The sequence below is a fragment of the Apteryx rowi genome, unplaced genomic scaffold, assembly GCF_003343035.1.
Source record: "Apteryx rowi isolate R43461 unplaced genomic scaffold, aptRow1 scaffold_126, whole genome shotgun sequence".
Lineage (NCBI taxonomy): Eukaryota > Metazoa > Chordata > Aves > Apterygiformes > Apterygidae > Apteryx > Apteryx rowi.
The window spans coordinates 205,329-230,192 of NW_020447486.1; the positions used below are offsets into that span (position 1 = coordinate 205,329).

At 41.6% G+C, this 24,864-nt stretch overlaps 1 protein-coding gene across 1 annotated transcript in view; it reads right to left on the reverse strand.

Moving 5' to 3' along the window:
* Window positions 1-24,864, reverse strand: part of SORBS1 (sorbin and SH3 domain containing 1) — a 136,255-nt gene that overhangs the window by 18,575 nt on the left and 92,816 nt on the right. The window contains exons 14-22 of the mRNA XM_026055855.1: window positions 21,815-21,862; window positions 21,571-21,700; window positions 19,419-19,533; window positions 11,632-11,733; window positions 10,249-10,298; window positions 6,680-6,837; window positions 5,003-5,080; window positions 2,746-2,834; window positions 1,375-1,542 (exon numbers count right to left, since the gene is read on the reverse strand). Coding sequence (XP_025911640.1) covers window positions 1,375-1,542; window positions 2,746-2,834; window positions 5,003-5,080; window positions 6,680-6,837; window positions 10,249-10,298; window positions 11,632-11,733; window positions 19,419-19,533; window positions 21,571-21,700; window positions 21,815-21,862 — 938 coding nt within the window. The remainder of the gene's footprint in view (window positions 1-1,374; window positions 1,543-2,745; window positions 2,835-5,002; window positions 5,081-6,679; window positions 6,838-10,248; window positions 10,299-11,631; window positions 11,734-19,418; window positions 19,534-21,570; window positions 21,701-21,814; window positions 21,863-24,864) is intronic.

A 24,864-nucleotide genomic window follows, 5' to 3' on the forward strand; every position in this document is an offset into this window, starting at 1 on the left:
ACCCAAATTCTTCTATAGCTAACATTAGTCTGGGGATGAAATTAAATGCAGGTATCCTGCTACAGGCATGTTTGCAACTGGTACCACAGTCCAAATATGCTAGATGGGTCTTTCCCACTAGGGCAAAAGTGCCAACTTCTGGTATAACAGTAACTAGGAGTTCTAAAGGAAAGGGATTTAACAGTAGTAAACTTTTATATGCGACGAACCTTGCTGAATGCAACAACTGCTCCAGTAACTAGTTACTGGGGCTTTGGGACCAAACTTCCCTTGACATGCGAATCAGAAGGCAAAATTTGCTAGCTGGAAAAAAACAGCAGGGTTTTATTTGATGTGGCACTTACTGATTATTGCCTGGCCCTACTGAATCCTGCAAAGGGACCCAAGTATTTTGTATCAATTGGTAGGAAAGAGACAAAGGTGAGGAGAAAGTATGAATAAATTAAGCAATGTGTCAAAAAATGTCTTCTGTGGCTATAAAACCAAAGAGGACATGCTGGCAGCAGGCCTAGGCTTTAAAACTTGATTTACTTGGCTGATTTTTTAATGGCCCTAAAATATTCAGGTAATTTTTAAGCCATTAAGGTAATAAAGCATAAAAATTAGAAGTAGTTGCATTCACGTGGCACTAACGGATTTGAAAGCACTGTATAAACAAAGGGCAGATAAATGTCCTCCATTCACACAGAAACAATGCCACCCACCTCCCCACCGCAGCCACCTCTGGGTGAAACACAGCAGCAGCTAAATGCCTCAGCAGACATCCACAAAGCAGGGAAGGGGCTTAGGCCAGGACATCCAGCCTCACAACTAGCCCTAGTGCACAGTGCCTTGGGCTCAAGGAAAAACCCACCATCTCCTCCTTTGTCTCCTTCAGAAAGACTGATCATGTTGTACTTAGTGAAACATGCTGGGACTTACTCCAATTGTTTCTAGAGGACATTAAGCATCGTTCAAAAGGAGAAGAAACAATCTATTTCTACAAAAAACTATGAGAGTCACATGGCCAGGATCAACAAGACATGAAGTTTCTAAGCAAAAGGCACAGACAAGAAGACAATGTAGGAATATGATGCAGAGGATGTAAAATGCCTTTGATTCACTAAAAGTAGCTGATATTTAAAGACATGCATCACAGGTGTGCACCAGCAATTCTCAGCAGGCATGCTTTAACATATGCAGCTTGGTATAGAGATATCAATTAATTTACCAGGCATAAGAGTCAAAGCAGTTCTAAATGAAGCCAGAATGGGAAAGAAGGGGGAAAAAAACAAACAACATTCTCTGGAGAGCTAATGTCGGCCTAAAGCGCAACATTGTGAGAGGCAAATATTGCTTTGGGTCAAGCAGCAGACTGAGGTAACTAAAACAGACCTCTGACCCAGATTTCCTCTTTGCTGTATCGTCTATATTTAGGAGGTCCCCAAATCGCTCATTAGTGATAAACTGATGGTGCGTTGGAATAACCCCTGTGTGCCTTCTAGCTGCAATATCAGCTTCTTCTTGCTCACGTTTAAGCCGTCTCTGGTCCTCTAAAAGTTTCTGCCATAAAATTGCATAAAATGGGCGGTAAATCATCTAGTTCAGGGCATTTAGACAGCTGCCACAAATGTGACTTCAATAAAATTTCTGAGGTCCCAGCAAATAGCTGGGGCTTTACAGGAACATAAAATACTGATTCTACTCACTGCACAATAGCTCCTCTTTGATTTAGCAAGCATAGAAAACACATATCTGTGGCATATCTGAAATCCAGCTCATACAGGGGACCTGATCCAAAACTGATGGAAGTCAACAATGTTTTGGGCCAGGTCCCGAGAGTTTCTAAGATAAGGGGGAGATTTCTGATAATGCAGAGGGCTGATCCAAACCTCCTTCGGCCAACAAGGAGTTTCTCTCTTTGACTTCCATGAGCTTGCTTGCTGGATTTTGGGGGTGAGGGGATTGTTAGCTGTTTCATGGGAAAAGACAGCAAAAATATATTTTTCACATAGGAATTAAAAGCAGGTTTTATTATATTTCAAAGCACACACGAACATTATTTGAACAGAGAAGGGTAACGTGCTTATTCACTAAAAATATCACTTTGTTTAATTTTCTGGTCTTTTCAGACAATGAAAATTAGCAGCTTCCTGGAAAGCAATTACTTTATAACTTCTTTAACTCAGTTTTAATATAGTCAGTGCTGAAAAGACTGCACGGCTTTCTTAATATTTCAGCTTATATGTATGTTGGCCAGCCATTTCAGAAGGGAATGTTACATTTTGTATTCAACAATTTGAGACACTATGAAAAATTCTAGTTTTCACTCAAGGGGCACTTCAGATTTTCTGATAGCTTTAAATACCTTGCATTGGCTACTCAAAATCTGAGGCTCCCCACAAGAAAAATCAGTTCTGACCAGTTTGATTAATACTAACTCAAATGACTTGCTTGGAGAGCAATAAAAACGTACTCACTTATAGAACAACCRTTTCATCTGTGAGACACTGATGTGTTGTACCACATCTTCCACATATCTCCAACCTTTTTACATTCTTTAAGTTCCCCATATAGCATTTTTGTGAAATTTATGCAAACTCTCAGGTTCATTTTAAATAACAGATAAATTGAAACACAGACAAGTTATACAGTAAATCAGTGGCATTCAAACATACTAGTTCCAACTTGTTGCTCTAACTTCCAATATATTTCTTGCATGTGAAGCTGCTACTATTGTTCTTAGGCTATAAAAGAGGGCATTACCTCTTTATCATCATGACGTCTGCGAATAATTTCTTCTGGAGTTTCCATGTAATCAACAGGTGCAAAATGCCTTGGTGATTCTGAATCTACTTTGAAACAACATAAGGAAGTTAAAATACAGATGGATTTATTTAGCATAACCAGAAAGGAAAAAAATAGGTATTTCTAAACAATTTGCTTCCATTATGGCAGCAAGAATTCTCAATTGCTGTTGACCAAATAGCCAATCAAATGTCGATAGTTTATCCATTTTCATTTTTTTCCCTTTTGGGCTGTACTTGTGAACAAAGATCCAAAAAGGGGAGAAAATAAAGGTACAGGAAAGAGTAAAAACATATAAGGACTTCATGAAGAAAAGATCTGCTGCCATCAAAATAGGATTTAACATTTTATTGTTGAGAAAAGCTTAACACACACACACACACACACACACACACACAACTAGACCTTGAGAAACTGCTCCTTAAAGCAAATCATCTGGGTTTGTTTTATATTCCCAACTGTGCAAATGATATAGGACTAGAAGTATCTCATGTTGAGATTCTTGTATCCCAGGAGTTGCTTGAGAGACAAACTGAGCCTGAAGTGTTTAGAAAGGCAGCGGAAATCGTTTCTCAGAAGTGCAACTGTTAACAAGTCCTGAACATAAATTCTCAGCAAGACACGCAAAGGACGTTAGACACACTGGAAAAAAAAGAGAGTCAGAGGATGCAAAGGTAGGGAATAAAAATGCAGGGGTTGTGAAGAAAAGGGGAGGAGAATGTAAAGCAAGAAGACAGATGAGGGGACACTGGTAAAGAACACAAAAAGCCACCTCCTAGGTACGTCCCAAGTTCACTTTGCGGGTTGTTGTTTGTGTCCAAGCTGTGATAGAGAGCATACGGAACAGGGTTGCCATTGTTAAAGGAGTCAGGAGTACCAGCCCGGCCCATGAAGCTATCTCGGCTACATCCCATGGTGGGGAAGTGGCTAAGCTTCTCCACAATGTCAAAGGAAGACAGGCGCTTTGGGGCTAGAGGCCTGCTTTTGAAGCACGGTCCGTGCCGGGAGTAGTGACTCTTGTCTCCTACGCTGCCTTGCAGCTGTACAGGGTCATTTGGGCTCTCAGGGCTGGGTGCTGACGGGGTTCCCGGGCAGTCCAGGGGTGGAGTCCTCCTGGAATTGTGGTGGAAGGGCTTTTTCAATCGGAAGGGGAGAGGGCTCATTAGGTAGACGTTTCTGGGGAGCATGTGTCTGTCCCCATAGACAWCCCCTTTGGAATCAGGGTTCCTGGAGGACTGCTGCTGCTCATGCCTTCGGATGGTAGTGAACCTGGTGTAGGAAGCTGGGCATGTGCCTTTGCATCTGTTGATTTTATATTTCTGAGGCCCATTGAGGTTGTTGTTGCTGCTGCCGCTGTCATTGGATGCATTTGAGAGGAGATCTATCTCATCTGTGCAAGCTGAAAGTGTGTCCATAGGGATGGCATCACTGACATCTGAAGATGTGTCCTCCACGTTGCTGCAGGAGTGGGAGGATTTATCTGCCAAGCTGGCAGCATCCTTCTCTTCTTGGTGGGCTTTTGGCAAATCCAGAATGGACTCTGCAGAGTAGGCAGAACTCAGACAAGTTTTAGACTGGAGAGAAGTGGGGAATTTGCTTTGTCCAATGGAAAAGTCAAGCGAGGGCATTGATCGGGATCTCTGGATCAGCTGCTCAAAGGCACTGATACGGGAGGAAACTGTGTGTTTGGGGATCTGCTCTGAATTCTCCTGGGTAAGACTGTGCTCCATCCTGTCCTTTGCCTCATTCTCAAACTGAGATGCGATATCCCTCACGCTGCAGGAGGAGACTGTGCCCAGATGGATCCTGGACCGGTTGATCTGGTGCATGTCTTTATACAGCATTGTAAACTCCATCCCACTCTTCCTGGAGGCAGGGAACAGGCAGCCTTTCCTAGAGCTGGTGCCATACTCCTGCAGGCTCATGGTACTGCCAGACTTGATGGCATACTCCTGCTTTGACTTCATCAGCATGTTTTCTATGCCTTCCCCTATGTCTACCACGAAAGCTTTTTTATTATCGAACAAGGCAATGGAGCTACGAAGGTTTTCGTAGCTTTGAGCTTTCTCATGAGACAGCAAGATACCCTTCTTGTCCTGCACAAGAGCAGCTGGAGCTGCTAGTTTGGGTTTGAATTTAGAAGGGAGGATTTCAGTAATGCAGGCTTTTGCAGCTGATAAGGGCTTCTTATGTTTACATGTGTGACCTAACATACCGGTATGACTAGCGTTAAAGGTTCGGCTATTAACTGAAGAGGGTGCAGTCATATGAGCATTCCCACCTTTACGATCCACTGGTAAGCATGCAGAACAAAATAAATACAACCTGTTAGCTTAAATGCTAGAAAGCTATTGAGAAAGGAGAGAAAACATGCTTGGATTTCATAAAATGCACTTTAAAAAACAAAGTTCCAAAAAATAAAGAAAAGCAGAAAGACAGTGCACAACAAGCTGTGCTTATAGGAGTAAGTGTAGTGCTGCTAATGTTTCTAAAATGAGACACATGGCCAGAAGCAGGCCTGGAGCACTTTGAAGGTACCATCCTAGAAAGTGCTGAATATCCTCCGCTTCCAGAGAAGCTGTGGCACCGTGGAGAAGGGCACCTCAACTCTGGGAAGGATCAGGGTGTTCGCAAGAATGCAGAGGCACTAACGCTGCAAAAATGGCTTAATACCAAGCTTGTAATTGCACCTACTATGGTCTCACCACAATGCTTGCCAAACAGATTATTCCTGGGAGGGAGAAGTAAAACAAGGGCTGATTGTGCTAGCACAAGCAGGCCCCATCAGCTGGCCTTGCCCAAGAACTGCCTGCTTAGAGATTCCCCATACTAGGAATAAGCTGAGTGTTTTCCAGACAGTGTGGTTGGCCATGTTTACTTTAAAAATCAGGGAGTCAAATCAGGACATTTTTCAGGTCAGATCCAGTCTGGGTTCAGCTGTAACTGCAGTTTTTTAGGTCTGTTTCTGATCTGAGTTCAAACTAAAATGTGAAAATAACCATTCAGATTCAACTGCAGTTTGGGGAACAGTAACTGTTTGAACAGATTTTTTTGTTCAGATCCAGTTTGACTCCCTGCCCTACAGGCCTGGCATAATGCTGAAAAACAGCTGGAAGATGGAGCCAGAGAGAGACCTTTTTGGTGTGATATACTATTTTTAGGGAGAGCAGCTCAGAAACCCAATGCATTCCTTCCCCAGTCCTCTCCCCATCTCAAGCCATTTTTAGGTTGAAATTGGCTCAGAGATACATTCCCCATCTCAACTCCCTGATGGGAGTCAGGCTCTTCCTTTTTCCTAATCTTGTAGAGATGGGGGGAAGGAAGGGGGAGAAGAACGCAGCAGTCTCTGCTGCCTCGCTCTCTCACAGACTGCATGGTCATTGCCAGGTTCACCGTGTCCAGTGCCTTTGCACACACCTTGCAGGTAGGAGGCCGCTCAGCCCATGGTGCCAGCTACGCAAGGGCAGCCAGGCCAGCAGGCGTGGTGTGGCCTGCTGAGATACTGCAGTGGGAAAAGCAGAAAAGGCAGGGAAGGGCTCTAGCATGACAAGGCCAAGGGGGCGGATGGATAGCAAGGCCAGGCCTGAGCAGCCCAGAGGAAGAGCATGAGAGCATGGGGAAATACTGGTAGGTGTCTGCGGTGCTGAATGGAGGGAGCTGGTCCCTGCTGGGAAGAGGAACCTGGATCAGATAAAGGGGGGATGAAGAATTTTGGCCAATGTGGACTGAGAGGAAAAAGAAGGGAAGATTGGGGATGGCCAAGAGGAAAGACAGAGGAAACCTCAGTTGGCTTGAATAGAACTCCAAAACCTGMAGGAGTTTGCCCTGTATCACCTGGCTTTTGATACCCTGTGTAGAATGGAGGACAGAGATTAGCGCCCTGCTGACCTACCTTTCGTGGAAGCAGAGCTAGAAGGTCGCTTAAGACCACTTAGCCCCTGCAGTGGGATATCTCCACCTTCCAGCACACTCTTGTAAATCTGCCTTTCATTCTCCAAGCCAGCAGCGTCCCCTGGTGCAAATTCTGATTCTCTCTTCACTGCATGGTAGCTGGGTGAATATGTGGAGTTGGAAAACAGTTTGCAAAACAGGAAAAAGAGGGAAGAACACTGGTGGGTTACTTCTGTTTGCTGAGAGCACCAGGAAAAGCAAGAAGAAACCACACTTATGAACCCAGGCTGGACTGTGCATAAGGAACTGATGCTTCGGGCTGGCAGAACAGCCGAATGAAGAGGTTRTGAAAACACAGCAATTATGTTCTAGGTTTTGCACTTCCCTAGCATTCTCCACCTAAGCAAACTCTCTCAGCTCAGTCCCCGAGGAAATAGGTGGTAGGAAAGCATTCCTCCTTTATTTTTTAGATGAGAAAACAAGAGTCACAGAGCAGTTACATGCTTTCCTTACAGACACACAGAAACTCAGTGGCTAGCTGTTAGTAGATGATACATCTTGCAGCTCTCAGTCCTCTCTCCTTAAACACTAGCCATTCTARCCTCTTGGTTACAAAGCACAGCTGCTCAAGAGTCCACCTCAACCAGCTGAGCCTCCCAGCTAATATTAGAGGTCAAGATTGCCAGGGCAATTCTCCAAGCCCACTAGTAAGGGACTATGCAAAGAAGCAGCAGTACCATGCTATGGACACTACTCCAAGAAAATTCCCAGATGTGCACAGTTCTTTAGTTCAGCTTTGCCTCAGGCTTTCACTGTAGGGAAGACAAAATCCTGGATTCTAGGTCTACCAYACAGACGTACAAATAAAATGCTGGACTCTGAGATGCAAATTAAAAATAGACACAACTGTAATTTGTTAGGCCTTTAAAGACTGAAGAAATTTATTACAAATTCCTTTCCTCAGTCACGAATCTAAGCGCCAGTTTGGTCCCACATSTGATTTCTAGAATTGTTTTCTCTCTAAAAAAATAACCAGCATTGCCATGGTATAAACTGCCTTTCCAGCTACAAAAGACTTGCCGAGCAATCAAGCAGACAGTGCTTTCCTAAGAGCTGATTCATCTGATACCAGTTCTTGTGTACCCTCAGCCAGACTCTTCAGAATAAGATATAGTCTCACACACAAAGCTATTCTGGGGCCAAAGCATGGCTGCTGGAAAGTTTAAAAATTAAAAAATAGGTAATTTGCCGATTCATGGAAAACATTTTGAAAGCCGGTTTACCTCCTGATGTCCATTGGTGATTCAAATTTAAGCGAGTGCAGAGGTGCTTGTGGTTATGCATGCTTGTGCATGGATAAATTTGTACATGCATCTGGTTATGCTGGATGGATACTGTGCTTACAGGATAAAGAGAAAGCTTTGAAATACATCAGAGGACTGCTTATGGGGGTGGAATTACACAATGTCTGGATCTCACAGAAATTTCAGTTTCCAGACAAAGAAAATCAGGTCATATGAGTGCAGAGCTATAAATTGCTTTCTGGATAAAATAGTTATTGAAAAACACCACCAAAGAGAAGGGTAATACTGTCACTTTTTCAACCTAGGCAATGCTCCAGTGGGAGCAAGAGTCAGAGCCATAGCTACAGAACTATTTTGTCTTATGTGGGTTATCCCAGTGCCTCTATCTGTCAGGTTCTTGAGGAAACCCGACCAGTTGTTGCAGGGTATAATGACTCCCCAGGGGTTCCTCACCTGGGAGGTGGAAGTATTTTACCCTCCTTATTAAAAATCAAAGGGTTCAAATGATCTTCTTTTGGGCAAACACCTAGGGGAACAAGAGGAGGCATCTGGCAGAGCCCCAGCACTGGTTGCTCCCTCATCAGGGCAGCTAATAATATTGCATGAGGCTAAGGTAGTCTGCAAGAAGGCCTGAATCAGGTGAGCAAAGGGAAGAGCAGCATTGCAGAAAAGACAATAAACTCCATGCGTCTTTTCTCCCTACTCTCCACAGGCTGGGAAGGGAAGAATATGTGAATCCACTGGGCCCCATCTGCCCTTTCCCATTTCCAAGCTACCCAGGTTGCTTCCCCTCCTCTAGCACAGATGCTGGCACTACTGCAAGCTTTGGGTAGTGTCAGAAATGGCGCAGGCAGTGCTGCCATTGGTGGAAACCTCATTTGCTAAGGGACCAGTCTATGCACAGAGAAGATGCTTTTCAGAAGAGAATTGTGCTATGTGTGCTTAAAAGCAAAGATGACATTGCTTTTCTATTCATTAAAATATACGACAACATAATGCACATAYGTCAGGTCTTCTCTTTTGTCTGGAGGGTAATTCTCCTGACATGAGCTACAAATTGTAATTCTGTATGTACAGATACAGCCTACAAGGCTCCATACAGCTCCTACAGCCATCAGTGGTAGCCTGGACTAATGGTCTTTGGTGGGAACTGGGATGGGCTCCAGCAGAAGACTTTCACCCAGAGGAGCAACCTGGCCTGTCTAGTAAAAATAAGATTCACAAGGTTTGTAACTCTTTTAGGACAGTCAGGAATTAGGATTCTTATGCTGATCTCTGAGATTTCCTTTTATTATTTTGCTCTCTTCCTACCAAAACAAAACCAAAAAGTCATAGGAGCATCTGACTTATAGGGATGAGACAACCAACAAATGAGAACAGTGCAAGTTTTACTGTAAAATGAATACAGACAGAAGGGAAATGAGTTGAAATAAGTACAGAAGACCTCTAGGGCAAACCATAAACACATGTGATTTTAATGGACATCTGGAGGATAACGTGCTTTTCCTAACAGCGCACTCATGCAGAAGGGATCACTGTGCCTACGTGGAACGTTAAGTGCCCAGTCCAATTAAAGRGAGCAGCAGGTTCATGGCAGGAGCTCCACAGCTCCTGTAACTCTGCACAGCTCAGAATCTGGCCCTAGATTTTTTTTTTCTTCGTCTTTCAAAACAAACTATCTCCATCTACAACATGTTCAGACAGAGTATGCTGCTTATTACATACTCCTCCACAAAAGCAAAACCACATTACATTTCTGAGATATTGTTACTACTACTGCTCTTTCCTTCCTGGAAGCTAGACTATTGTTGCCTTTCATTAACAGCATCCTTCTGATCTGGTGTGCATAACTGGGAACCTCTAACAGGACCTACATTTTTAATTTATCACACCTGAGTAACAAAAACAAACCTCTGTTCTTTCCAAGCAGTAAAAGTTACTTGCATGAAGTTAGGGTCAATTTGTAAACTTCATCAAAAAGGAGTTAAAGTTATGTTTGTTTTTTAAAAGGTTGCTGTCTAGCACAATCAGCAATTCTTAACTAGCCAGTGCAATCATTCATGTAATCACTTCAAATTTTACTCAAGACCAAAGAGCAAATACTGTATTTGGGTTCAGCTAAAGTGCACACATAAGTCTCATGATACATGCRTCTGTTTATATGCATCACCAAAAAAATAAAGCCAACCCTTTTCCAACATCCTAAACCCTGACCTACTACCCTCAGACTGTAAAAATTACATCAAAAAGCAATTTGAAAACTTACTAGGAAGAATGGTCTGTGGAGGTTTCCAAAGGAGTAACACCTGCTGTATTCTGCAAAAGTCCAAACAAAGGAGTCATTGATACACACTTACATGTGAGGAGAAAGAAAAAGCCTTGCATAAGTAATTTTCCATCTATTGCTGGAATATTAGCTTTTGGGAGACATTGAGATTTAAGTCTAAATGCAATCTAAGCTGTCAATGTCTCTGCAAAAAAGCAACAATTTTCTTGAGCTCCTTCAGGGCAGTGACAGGTTTTAGCACCGCTGCGGATGCCTTTCACGGCGCCTGTTCTTTTTTCTGCAAATGAGTCATTGAGAATAAAGCCAAAAGCAAGAAGAGATAACCAGCTGGGCCATGACCAGGAGACACATGCTTATAATTATTTCCCCAAGCTTTTTCCCCAACCAGTCACTGCCCCCCTTTGCTTTAAAGGTATATTACATTTCTGCAGCACAATACATTCCTCAGCATTCAAATAAATATCATAGCACTAACAAGAAAAGCAATCTTTCAGTCCAGTTTCCTTACTTAAGAGAAGCAATGCCAGATGCACAGGTTCAACAGCAAAAGCCAGTTCTCATCCGCTTGCTTTAAATCCATCTAACACTTCCTAAGCACATTATTTAAAAAACTGAAGGCAATTTGGGAGGAAATGCTATATTTGGTCTCCCCTTGTCTATCTGAGGATTCCTATGTAGGAAGAAAAAGCAAATCTTGGGTTTGAAAAAGCAGCTTTTTCAAGTCCTTGTGAAACACCGCAGTATAAAAAAATCAAAAAAGAAAAAAAAAGAAAAATTGGCATGTTACCAGATTAATCTATCATTTCATGGTTTGAGTCCCGCAGACCCTTGGAACAGCAGCCATGGCTGACCTGCCCTAGAAGGCCACGGCAAGGAGCAGCTTAAGGAAAATTGTGTAAAATCTCTTGAGAATATCCAAATCTTGGGTAGGCGTGAGCTCCTAACAGAGAGCAGGGCTTGTATGAAGGCAGGGTAGATGGCAACACGCTTGAAAGGCACGAGATGATGACGTGACGCCAACCAAGAATTTTAAGCTGATTGCTGCTGCCTATTCATGTGAAAAATAGAGAGGTTTTTTTGCAGACACCGAACTCAAAACAAACCCTAAGAGGGGGGACGGGGCGGGGGGAGAGGTTGAAAGGGAGCAGGGGAGAAAGGAAATCACTGTATCTGAAATGGATTTCAAGCCGGATTCTCAGCATCATGTTCTATTATTTCTGACAGCTACACAGCAAGCCATGCAGTCAGAACGGTCAGAACCATTATTTATCCCAACCTCATTTAATAACCATCCAGCAGTGAATAGATTAGAGCAGAGAGTTTGGAAACAGGGATTGGCAGCATGAAAAGAATAGGAAATACCTTCTGTAGCTTTTTATCTGGTGCTTTATAAAGCTTCTCCATTTTTTCTAAATCTGCCTCTAACTCAGTCTGGTAGAGGTAGAGGTCTTTTTCTAGATCAGTCTGGTTAAAGAAGGAGAAGAAGAACGGGAAAATAATGCTTAGGGTTAGGGGAAACCAAAGGAATGTTAATTTTGAAAAAAAAAGCCTTTTTAATTGAAAAAATAGACAAAGATGGTGTGGACAATACACAGAAATTCACTAGTAATTAATCAATCATGTTTTAATCATTACAGAGGCAACTGCTATAGGCATTCAACATTTAAGATCAAGAAATACACAGGCCTGGTAGAATCTAATTCTACAAACCATAAAGTTATAAAAAACACCTGTAAAAAAAAAAAAAAGATACTGTAACAATATGCAATATGCTGTTAGTATAATTATCATTGCAGGTCAAGACAGCAAAACCACCACTCTAAACTATGGCTGATTATGCTTTAAGAATTATTAAATCAATTTACTAGTTACTTAATTGTTAGACTAATGAGCTCAAACCCAATTAAAAAAATCACTCACAAGCACAAAAACCCAAGCAATGCTACAAAAAAATATATTCACGCACACATATATACATACTAGATGCTGTAGTACAACGTACGCGAGACAGAATTACCTTTCTATCCTCTCTAGTAAGGATAGAGCAATCTCCAGGAGTATAATCCCAAATCTTTTTTGGAGGCTGATGGAAAGCAGAGGAAGGAAATGAGGAAATGAAGATAAGGAAAGACATCACAAAGAATATGGAAACTGGATTAGAACAGAGGGAGGATACAACAGGGGGATTGCATCAACACTGAAAAAAATTAAAAAAAAAACAAAGAAAGAGAGAGAGAAAGAGGGATAAATCTGCTATAGCACAAATATCAAGAGACCATGGGAGGTAAAAGGGAGCAAGCATGCAGTCTGGGAGGGGCTGTTCTCAACACTGTTCAAGGACATTTTTAYTTCTGCAAGGTGCTCTTAGGGATTTTGCACTCTCTAGAGGGAGCCCACGGCTGGTGGTTAAAGCATTCTTAACACAACAAAACAAAAAAAGGAGGAAAAAAAAACACAGTCAGAAAAAGCATTTGCTTTGCTCATTCTTCTTTTCAAAAGGAAAGGGTAAAACAAGGGCCTTTCATAAAGAAAAGGGAGATAGCCTTCCCACCCCCAGCAGACTATGAATACATACCATGTGAACAAATGGCTGAATTTCCAGTGTTGGCATTGTGGGGCAATGAGAATGCAGAGGTGTTATTTTTTATTTCACTGTTTTGGGGGGGTTGTTTGTGGGGGGGTTTGGTGGAGAGGGTGGGACACAGGGAACTTTGGGAACTAGTTATTTAAAATTCAACCTACACAAGAAGATTCAGATTCCAAAATAAGATTTTACTGTTTTATGCATGTGTAAATAGCAGGGGAGGACCATTCAAAGTGAAAGACCTTTTTCCTGGTATTCCTATCCAAATAATGCCATGCTAATACCCTCATCTCACCAGAAATGTTCCTCACTGATATGCTCAAGGAGACTTTATTCCTGCTTTGTGAAATCCAAATACATTTGCTCTGTATGGCAGATGGCCCTGCAGAGATTTAGGTTTGAGATTTGGAGGGAGGAACTGGAAGGGAGGAAGCAAGAAGGTAGGACACGCACCCCTTTGCCCAGCCCCACCTTCTCCACTTAGAACAAAGAGCTCACTCAGCACTGTCTCAGAAGGGTCTGGGAGAAGATGCCCCACGAGTGTGCCTCCGCAATCACAGTGAAAGGCAACTGAACTACAGCCTGACTGAAGGTCAAATTTGGTGGATGGCCTTCACGGCCCTGCGGGGTCACAGGTCAGAAGGAAGGAAGGAAGGAAGGACAGAACGAGTGTGTGGGGACTCAGTCTCAGCAACACACTGAAAAGCATCCATGCTGCAGAGACTGAACCTAGAATCTCCCTGAAACAACCGGATGTTTGTCTGCAGGGCACACGCACATCCACCGAGCTGCCTAGAAAGGGATGTGTGATGCTGAGCCAGCAGTGTCACTTCATCTGCCCTAGGCTGGCGCCTGTGCTTTGCTCAACAGAAAGCCACATCCTGGTGTTTCTGGCGTGTTTGGAGAGCATCAGCCACAAGCTCACAAGACTCCTGTGCTCCCTCTTATCAAGGGTGTTTCCTGGCCATGTCATGTAACTGCAAATAAAGTCACAAAGCCATGGGAAATCAGGCCTGTAGAGGTACRCATTGTCTGCAGCACTGGGGAAAAAAAAAAAAAAGCTGGGCCAAACAGAGAATTTCTGAAAATCCCAGGCCCTAGTAAACACAAATTGAAATGCTTTGGTTAGACACAGGGCTTAGCCACAAGCTGGTCACAAAAGTTTGGTCCTCTCGAGGCTGGAGTGAGCACTACAGCAAAGACACGTAAAGAGTCTCTTTGGCTCTGGTGACTTAGCTCATATGGAGCTTTGCTGAATTTCTGTCAGATTCCAGGAAAGGGCAACTCTCTCTCAAATTCTGAGATGGCATCTTCAACTCCAGTGCCTGGCATAATGTCAAAGCACAATGCCCCTAATATCATATTCACGGGCTGACATAGCTCATCGGGGAGCATGCTTGCATGGCTTTGAGCTAGAGGAAGATAACATGGGAAATCATTTCAAGGTAAGCAGTAAGAAAGCAGCCCTTAACATTAGCGCCTTGAACAAGGTGGGGAACTTGCTACCAGAACAGAGGCTCTGCTGGACAAGAATTGGATTGCTAATGCAGTCTGAGACATCCTCTTCTGAAGGAAGGCCAAGGCTGCATGACTGAAAGTACAAACACTTCTAAGGAACAGATATACCCTCACTTCTAGAAAGGCCTGAGGTCATAAATGTTCTGTTTTCTCTGACACATGAACCAATATCTTACACTAACTCAAAGGAACCTCATCCTAGAGATGACAAACCTTCATCCTGTGCAAGGGTATGCAACTTACATGGCAGCAGAGAGAGGCAGGTTTCTTCTCTCTTTGTGGAAATCATAAACTGTGATGACTTGTGAAAAGTTAAACACTCTGACTGACATTTCTCTATAGCCTCAATGAGGCAGGATAGGATTCACCTCACCTGACTTTTGCTGCCTATAAGCTATGGGGGTCTAACCTCAAACCTTGCCAAGGCTCCTTTTTTAGCTTAGGATAGAAGGCCCATAGCTACAAAACATAGCTGTCTATGACAAGGGGGAATTGCCTGACCTCTGAACACAACTGTTTTTCAGCAAAAATTATGCAGTTTAGATGATGTGCTCAGATGGGGCACCTGACTTTAGGCAGCTACATTCAGTGCAGAGGAATTTTGTCACTTCCATGAGAAAAGAGAGCCAAGCTTAGTTTTAAGGGAAAACTGCCCTCTGGTGTCCATGTGCAACTGCCTTTGAAGCCTGTGAAGGTAGTATTGAGCCCTAAAATATACTTTTGTTTTGCTGTACGTGTAAGCAAATCTGAGCAATGCTCAAAAAATTTTTGCAAGGGCATTTGACAGTTGACCTCAAGGGGAAAGAGGAAACAGCCACTACACTTCAATAAATGTAAGAAGCTGATACTGACACACTGGTGCAATAAAAGTAGGTAACAGTATTTAATAATGAAGTTAATACTCTTTAACCAGTGAGAACCAGGCCATAAAATGCTACAGAAGCCCCTTAGAACATTTTCTTCCAGTAGCTTTGTCCACCTATGTGTTCCTCTCTCAAAATGTTCTCTGCTCTATCAAATAAGTAAGCTTTGATTTCTCAGTCTGAAAAAAGATGAAGAAAAGGTGTCTTTCACACACACAGCAATGCAGCTGCATTTGAAAAGAAAGCATGCTGCTCTCAGACTCTTCTCTTGATTTCAGGGAACGGTCAGGGCTATTTAACACAGACTGAGGCACCCCGTTCGGGTGATGGGCAGCTACATGCATAAGGGAAGGAGCAGGAAATAGGGTCATGATCAGTTTACAGATAGCTGGAAATTACTGACCTACAGCTTACAAGCCAAAGGCAGGAATAAATGAGTAATTCTCCTTGATTTAAAGCTACCTAGCAGGGAAAGTAGCAGCTATCCTGGATCTTGTTAGGAAGGGAGAGAACAAGCACTTTGAAAGAGGACTTTCACTAATGAGAACAGGGCATTAATGCTACCATTAACAACAAAAAGGCAGTCTGAACTATGGTATGTGGGAAGTATTGTCTTGTTGGTCCATTTGGCTGTAAGGTTGGGAAAGTTTGTAAACGGCTTCACGGAACAGTGCTTTACCTCAGCACCAGGACTAAGTTATGAACAATCACACTTTTAAATCAGTAGGGCAGCTGGTTCCAGATTTAGGGCTTAGCAAAGAGATGTGACAATCATTAAAAAAGGCAGGATGACTTTATTGGTCATTGCAGCTATCAAACTTACCGGTTTCCCAAACTCCAATTCCGAAAAGAATTTATACCAAGGTTCATTCTTTAAATCTATCTCTTCTGGGCTTATATCCCGAGTCTAAAGGAATTGGTGAYAGGGGAATGGAAGAAAGAGAAGTATAACATTATGCAAAGAATACACAGGAAAGGGACTGTTAGAGATGCAGACTCCATGGTTTCCATTTTGAAATGTGGATATTTAGCTTTATAATTTGGAATTTCTATAGCACCTCTCCCACAAAGGCCATAAACTGCTTTGCAAACATCAGTTAAGCCTAACGGCATCATTGTGAGAGACATGAATATGAATGGATTCCACTTTACAGACCAGGARACCCACACAGAAAGAGATTATGCAGCTTGCCCAGCATCATGGGGAAAATCAATGGAAGAGCTGGGAATCAATCAGTTCCCCAGTCATACTGGTAGCCACTTTCATTGCAAAAGTACAAAGCTGCATGTATCTTTTAAACTTTTGTTTAATCTTTAATTGGCCAAAAAAGATAAGTTTTTTTAAAAATGTATTTTATGAGACCTGAATCAAATAATGCAAAATACTGCATCTTTAACAGCACATGAATATGTGAGAAACCCTGTTCTGTACACTGCAAACAGAGTGAAAGGTGATTTTCTAAATCAAAGGGGACACAATCAGAAAGAGTGCATTCCTGAAAGATCTCTGAAGRGATGGATACAGAGACAATACAATTTGTTTCTTCACAAATAAATGTTAGAGAATCAGACAAAACTAAAATGAAAGAAAACCAGACAGGACAGATAACAGTACAGTTGAAAAGAAAATTCCATTTTGTTCATAGTATGTGTTTTACGAAACAAAAATAGTTGAAACAGTTGCAGCTGTTCGCTACTGGTGATGTAGACGTAAGAGAATAAAGTCCATTGCTCAGCTTTATGAGGTGCCACTCCCCAAAAGATATCTAGTTAACTCTTGCATTTCAATGTACCTAGCCCTAGACATAATGGTTCTCAGTACACTAGAAATATAAATACGTTATGTCCAATACGCCAGTGAGAACCCAACTGCCCCATCTCACCATGTGATGAGCCACACAGAGACAAAGGGCCAACATAAGCGTCCTGATGCAAATCTTAGTGTGATGAAACTATTAAGGCAAGGGAGCAGGGGGGACTTCCCAATGGCCCTGGGCTTTACTAGGTGCCCTGGAGTCTGCCACACAAAAAAACCTCTAGCAAAAAGGCTCAAAGTTGATGCTTGAAAGGGAAAATGCTTAGATCTGAAAGATAAATGGTTACTATCACGTTTGATTTCTAAGGGCCTAGAAATATCTGGACATTTCTCAAAGGCAGAGTAGAAACAATGCCTCCATTTTTTTTCTTCATTGCCTTCTGACTAAAATTACTCATCTCATCATGCCACTGTAGTTTACTGAAGATAATAGAAAGCCCTCTGACATCAATGAGAGGCTCTTCTTTGCTCTGGTTTTGGATCAGGCTCCTGATAGTCACAGCTCTGGGTGCRATTGCCAAGAGATATCCATGAATCTCTTGCAACTCATAGAACCTCCTCAGAAACATGAAGCAAGAACTAGTCATTACACACTGTATTACTGTGGTATTTAATGATATTGATAGAGACCATGAAGCCACTATTTCCAGACCTTTCTTCCATGTCTGTGATATATGATTTGGAATTAAAGCTCAAAACATAAAGCTGGAAGTAACAGAGCTATCGTACCCTCTTATCTTTGATGAGCTCTGTAGGACTTTTATCAGTTATACTGGCCATGGTCCTGCTTGTGGCTTTTAGACTTTGATTCAACAGCTCAATTAAGCACCTGATGAAGTCTGAACATGTGAACAGTACTATTAGTTATGTTAGACCTTTCAAAAAGGCTTGAGTGTACTGACGAAGCAGGCCTTTTGCCACAAGGTTTAATCCTGTCTGTTTTCTGTGAGACAAAATTGCCACTGAAATCATCAGAAATCTTGCTCCAGGATGGATGGCAGGACTGGAGCTGTGATACTGTGTTCAAACCACTCCTCACTGGCACTTCTCTACTGGGCTGAGCCAATGCCAAGTGAAAACAAGAGAGAACCACTGCTCATTTCAATGGGCAATGGATCACGCTCTGATTAGGAGCGACTTTTTGAAGTTCATGAAGTGACACAGGTGCGAAAGGAATTTGGTTGCATGATCTTTAAAAAGTGATGGACTTTCATTGTACTCGGAGGAAAAGAAAACCCACTAAAACACTAAGCACAAACACCATGTTCCAGATCAGGCTTGATTCTCTATTTCTGTTGATTTAACTTTCTGTTCACTCTTGTGTACCAGCACAAAATCCATGTTATGTTTTTCAGGACCACTCCTCTACTACTCCATGAACGGATCAATGTCTGAGCTGTTAATGCATAGAGTCCAGTTTGTACTCTGAATCTCACAGTCAGCTAGCACTTCAGGTTGAATCCTCCAAATTAATGTCCATATAGAACAATCACATTTTTAAGTACCAAACTGGTTATTCAGTAATAACCTCACTCAGTATTTTCTAGCACTTACAGTGTCACACTTGTACCACTGAAGGACATCTTGAATGAGCTCTGGTGACTTATGCAGGACTGGCTGATGAGGTTAGCACCACCTCTCTGCTCTGCCCCTTGCCAAGCATCCTCAGCCAAGCCTGCAGAATGGGACTTTTGTATGTCCCCTAGCTGTCACAATTCACAGCACTACTTATTAATTCAAACTGAAATTGGTGACAGTTCAGTTAATACTCCAGGTTATGCATCACAGTAGCTGTGGAGCCAGCTCATATTCAATTCCTCCAGCCCTGTCACAGAAGCGGTGAGCTCCAGCAGAGGAACAGGGCAGCTGAGGGGAGATTGCATCTCCTAAAGCACCTCAGCAGATATCCCCAGGGGGACAATACAGGCACTTAGAAAAATTAGTTGTTATGTGTTTAAAGCCAATGGCATAAGAGGAATAGAAATAGAAACTGAACCCACCTACCTCATTGCATAATGCCTTCCTACTACATCAAATAATGCTGTGCCCTAGATAAAGTACAGCTGGCAAACCAGCTGCTGAACAGGTCACAGTGTTAAACATGGATTAAAAACTAGGGTTAGTGATCCATACTTAACACAGAAAACAACACATCCAAAAAGAAAAAAGCCTCTCAGTCACCTTGGACCTTGCTTTATAGAGAACAACAATGTTAAAAGTTATGCAAAACAGTTTCAAAATAAAATATAAAGGAAATACACAGCAACGTAAGCATAAGGAATCTTATTGGAATGGAACTGGACAAGCACTTGGGGAGTGCACTACAATCACAGGATCAAGCCACAGACTAGTATAAGACAAACATTACCATCTTTTCATTGTTCAGAACCGAGGACTTTCCTGGCTGATAGTCATAAATGCTCCTGGGCTCTGCGCGATATTTTCTAGTGTCCACCTTCTTGTCGGGAGGCTCCCAGTCATTCCTGAGGAAAGAAAAAACAATTAGCCCCAAACACGGTGGTTTCCATGGAGACAAGCACTTTCCTTTGACAGGCGCCTTCCCCCGTTAATCCTGGTTTAATCAGGGAACTTTTTTTAATCTAGGAAGGAAGCCTGCTGCAAAAAGAACTGGTCAGATAGGGCTCTGGGCATATATTTGTTTATTTATAGCAGGCAGAATTTGACATGGCTCAGCTGCTGAAACCACAGAAAGAGACAGAGGGGGGTTCCTCCAAGTACCTTTAATGAACTGCCAAACCTCTGTATCTTTCACTATTGGAAACAACTTGGCAATGGACTTCAGCTAAACTCACAAATGCCAACAYGTCCAAACTTTGAGCTGAACCCAGGTTAAACTTCTTCATTTTGGCCAAGCCACTGATTACCTGTGTATTGAGAAGCAGCTAGAACTGATCTAGACTCTGGAGGCACTGCTGACTTTCTAATCCTGGGTGAGGTCCAAGAGGTGGTCTTTACTACAGATGCAAACCAATTGGCTCAGACTAGTATATATAAAAATGGCTAAGAACAGTCCACTAAATCCAGACTGGTATAATTTTGTGCTATGTCCACACGGGCACTCTTCAGACAGTATTAGTCACAAAGCATTCAGGGTCCATATCCTATAATGTCCAACTCCTCCCTGAAAAGTAGTATATTCAAACATGTTGTGCAGAATAATCAATGCCTGTGAAAAAGCCCAGAAATCAGGTCATTTAACCTTGCCTATACCCATGCTGGCAACCAATTCTGAACTTGCTGTTTATACGTTCCCCTTGATTGGCACTGGCATGTGGATTTATCTCACCTAGCATTTACCATCCAAAAGTGAGGCATATAACCTGAACTGCTACCCCAGGCTTTCTTCCACTTACCCTACTGACCTGGTATAGGATGGGAATTGCTCACTGAGATGCCCAGACTTCTCCACTGGCTTTGGAGAGACACAGAGGACTAATTCATTTTTAAGTAAGGCAAGATGACAGCCAACCTGACTGGCCCACAAACACTGTAGGGACTTCAAGGAGGTTAACTTCTTCTGCTTAGAACTAACTTGACTGCATAAGATTCCAATGGTAGAGAAACATCTCCCTGGTGAAACATTGTTGTTTTATCACTAAATAACAGGAAGAACTAATTATTCTAATCCTTTCACTCACAAGAGTTTTCTCAGAGGCCAGGGCACTATGTCTTCAATTGCTGTGCAAATAAGAGCTGTTCTGTCAGTGAACTTGGTCTCCTGATCTGGTGGCCTGAGATGCTCACTGAATTGGCAGTCTCAAAGTATGGCATTCTTCATTTGAGGCAATAAGTGCAACTCATAAGAGGAGGCGAAAATTGAAGAAGGAAGGAGTAGTTTAAAAGCTAGGAGAATTGAGCGCTACTGTACATAAAATATTCACTGCTATTCTGCTTTCCCTCCATTTGGTAAATACATTCATTACTGTTACAAAGAAGTTTAAAATACATGGTAACAAACAAAGCAAAAATACAGGAGGGAAGTCAACTTGAAAGATAAGAATTAATACAGCTAACTAGAACCTACTTCCAACAAAGTCCATGTGGGTGGTTCTCAAGGATGGACAATGGAAAAAAATTTTACCAAGGCTCAAGCTAAACCCAGATTCTCCTTCTCCATAATTATTGCTATTTGCTTGTATTCTGAGGTGCCTTCACGGCACCACACTGAGCCAAGAGCTTCCACTACGCCTCTGCTGTGGGAGGCACTGTACAAACGTGACACACAGGGAACACTGCTCACCCTAGGCAGGAAACTAGTGATGTGACACAGGGGGTGATGCCTGGTGAAAAAGACTGACACAACAGTGGTTTGGGCTGTGACAATGAAGGAGCTCACTGATGCCTAGTAGAAGAGTCGTAGTTACAATTATATCTCCACATCCCCCCAAAAAGTTCAGCTTGAGTTGTGAACCTAAATTTTGTATCTTTATCCCCTTCCCAATTCACAGCTTGAAGAGATTCTTCAAATACTGATCCAAATAGATCTTGATTCACATCACCTTTCTGGGCTTGATTTCAGCGATGAAGTACGGGTGGGCAGTGGCAAAGTAGCAGACCTCTTAACAACCTTCTCTGAGTCGATATTGTCCATCTCACTCCTGGAGCGGGGAACTGAAGGCTGGGTTCTTGCTGCAGAATAAGTTAAACATAGAAATGTTGGTGAATTGGATAGGAGGCTGATAAAAACATTCTTTACGTACCCTTTCTGTTTGAGAGATTGCAGAGGAAATGTGAATTACTTACTGTCCTCAGAATAGGAGTAATGAGGAGAGTATGAATCAGAATCTTCATCTGAAAGACAAAAGCATTTTGCAAGTGAGCTGAAAAAGCTCCAAAGAAGGAACACCAGAGACTTTTCTCCTTTCTTCTGCTAATACACTGACCATAAATTCAGAGAAATATATTCAATACTTACAACAGAGAGAGGATCCTAAAAAAGAAAATCTGAATGAGGTTTAAATTGTATTTAAAAATAATTCTTARATTACACATAAATATTAATGTAGTATTGCACTAACACCTTTCCCTGGGCTCTCAAAGCACTTTAAAAAACAATCACTTTTTATCACAAAACTCCTCCACAGTAAGTGTTATTCGATCTGCTTTATCAAAAGCTGAAAGATAACTTGAGTAACTAAAAGCCAAAGTACATGCCTAAAATAACCTACTGGGTGCTAGACACAGTAATAGAGCTGAGGAGTCCTGCTCCCAATCACATATGATAATCACTGCGCCTTCTTCCCTGTACTAAATATGTTCACCCACTCAGATTCTCTTTTAAGTGCAGATAATGTTCCTGGCATGAAATACACATGAATACTTGCACCAAGAGACTGTTCTTGTTCTGAAGAGCTTACATTTTAAATAGGAAAGATATGTCTACAGAATGCAATAGTGATACTCAAGCAGCTCAAAAACAGCTAGCAATGACACAAGAGTAACTGAGTGGTGTGGCCTGGACTCCAAGTTAATTAACTTTCCCTCATTGATAGTGAAAGTGTTGCATTGCATTAACACGCTATATTGTTTCCAAGATCCAACTGATGCCTTGTGCTATGGAATTATTTACTACCTCATTCAAAGGTAACATGGTACTGCATTGCACAAGGCAGACGTGCCCCAAAACAGGGTGGCAGGTTGGAAGCATTACCACCTCCATTTCACAGATGATGGCCAGAGAGATTTGTGACTTGATCCAAGTCTGCAAAGAGAACTGTGAACATCTCTGTGAAGAAACAACTAAAAGTTCCAGGCATAAAAAGACAGAAAAACAAAATAGATAAAGAAATCTGAAGGAAAAAACAGACTAAAGAAGTGTTACATGAACTTAGCAACCTCGATCAATCACTGAAAAAATTCTCAACTTCTCTCTGAAGGACATCAATGAGCTACTGTACCCATTCTCCTCTGCTGGAACGACTACTTGGGATAACACAGCTAATCCRAACTTACACTCATGATTTGAAACAAGACTTTCAAAAAGGCTCAAAGTCTTAATTTCTCTTAACCTTCTGCTGAATTCTCTTGCTGAAAGAATTGGAAGGTTTAAGTTCTAAACACACGGTTATTGACTCTGTTGTGCTTWTTATAGTCTTCAGGCTAAATAATAGTAAAGGTCTATTTTCAGGTCAATTTCCACATTTTAGACCCAAACGACAGAAAACAAACAATTATATATTTAATGTTATTACACTGAATTGTTGAGAAAGTTGATTGGTATTCCTGTATAAAAGATTTTTTTTTCAGATAGTATAGTATTTGGTATATCACAAAACTGTCTCTACAAATGAGGTATGTTCCTACAAATACAGATGAACAAAAGTCTAAAACTATCTTCACAGCCATTCATGTCTCATAGTATTTTTTAGTGCTGGTGAAAAATGAAAAAATTGATTTACTTACTTGAAGGAAAATGTCTATATTCATTATAGATCATCATTCAGACAAGAGTATCATATAGGAAAAAATGCACTTCAGGTAAGTGTTAGTTTCCAATTGCAAATATCCTAATATCTACAATAACAAGGAGAACATGTATAATGGTTTGTCCCTTCAAATATCTTATGAAGAAGAGTGTCTATATTTCTTCCCATTTTACAGCAGGGAGTACTGAAATACAGAAATATGGAATGACTCAATAAAAATTGAGGAGTAAATCAGAGATGAGCATTAAAAAGATATCCTAGCTCTCAGACTTGCATTCCACCTATGAGACCTTCCTCAGTGGAGTTGGGAATCACAAATTCATAGTTTCTAAATTTGATTCCTTTTGTGAGCAGAGGCAGTTCCCTTGTAGCTCCTAGAGAATCTGCAAAAATGTCTTTTTTTTTTTAAGGGTTGGCCCAAATCTCTAGATTTTAGACTCTACAGATATTTTAGAGAGAAGTCCAAATATTAATGTTTCTAGGAGATCCTATGCATCAATCCAAAACAAAAAAACTCTGACATTTGGATTGTGTGAAATTTGAAACTTGAGCCCATCTCTGTACAAACACTTTGTGATTGAATATATGGCTTTGAAAGGTTTTCAAAATATTAAACATGGACTCCAATCCATCTACATCATCAAGTATTCTGGATACCTTATCAAGGAAAGAATCCAAACAGATATTAGAGAGTAAAACATTTCCCAGTGTAGTGAGAATAAAGAACAAGTGTTTGGTCCAATAAAATTTCAAATAGGTAAAAACAACGTATCACTTTCATCTGCACATTTGTAAATGCACAGGAGATATTTATGGGAAACCAGACTCCTAATGTATTAATATCATYGGTTTATTGCAAACTACATTAGTTCAGACGAGTAAAATGGATTCTAAAACTTCATTATGAACAAGAAAATTGAATCATTGTAAACAACTTCTTTATTAACCAGTTACAGAGGCTTTTTGTCTCTCTCACATCCATACCCACATACCATTCTGCCAATAGAAAATAATTTACATTGCATTTGTGATTTGCAGGGCAGGACTCTTCACCTTCAGGTTTCACTAAGAAATGAGCAAATATCTTAGATATCTGTATAGTGCAATCACATATTCATTTTAACAGTGAAATGCACCTTACATCTCCTAGTCTTCTTGAGCATCTCAGCTGGAATCCATATTGTATATTTTCCTCCACAGTACCCACCAGATGTTTAACATAAGCACTGAAACAGTTAATTAATAGTCTCACCAGGGATGGCTTGAGGCACAGGCTAAGTAGGCAAGTTCCTAAACTGTAGCATCAAAACTGGTACCAAAACACCAAAAGCAACTTCCCAAACAGGAAGCTTCTGTCTGTCCAATGTG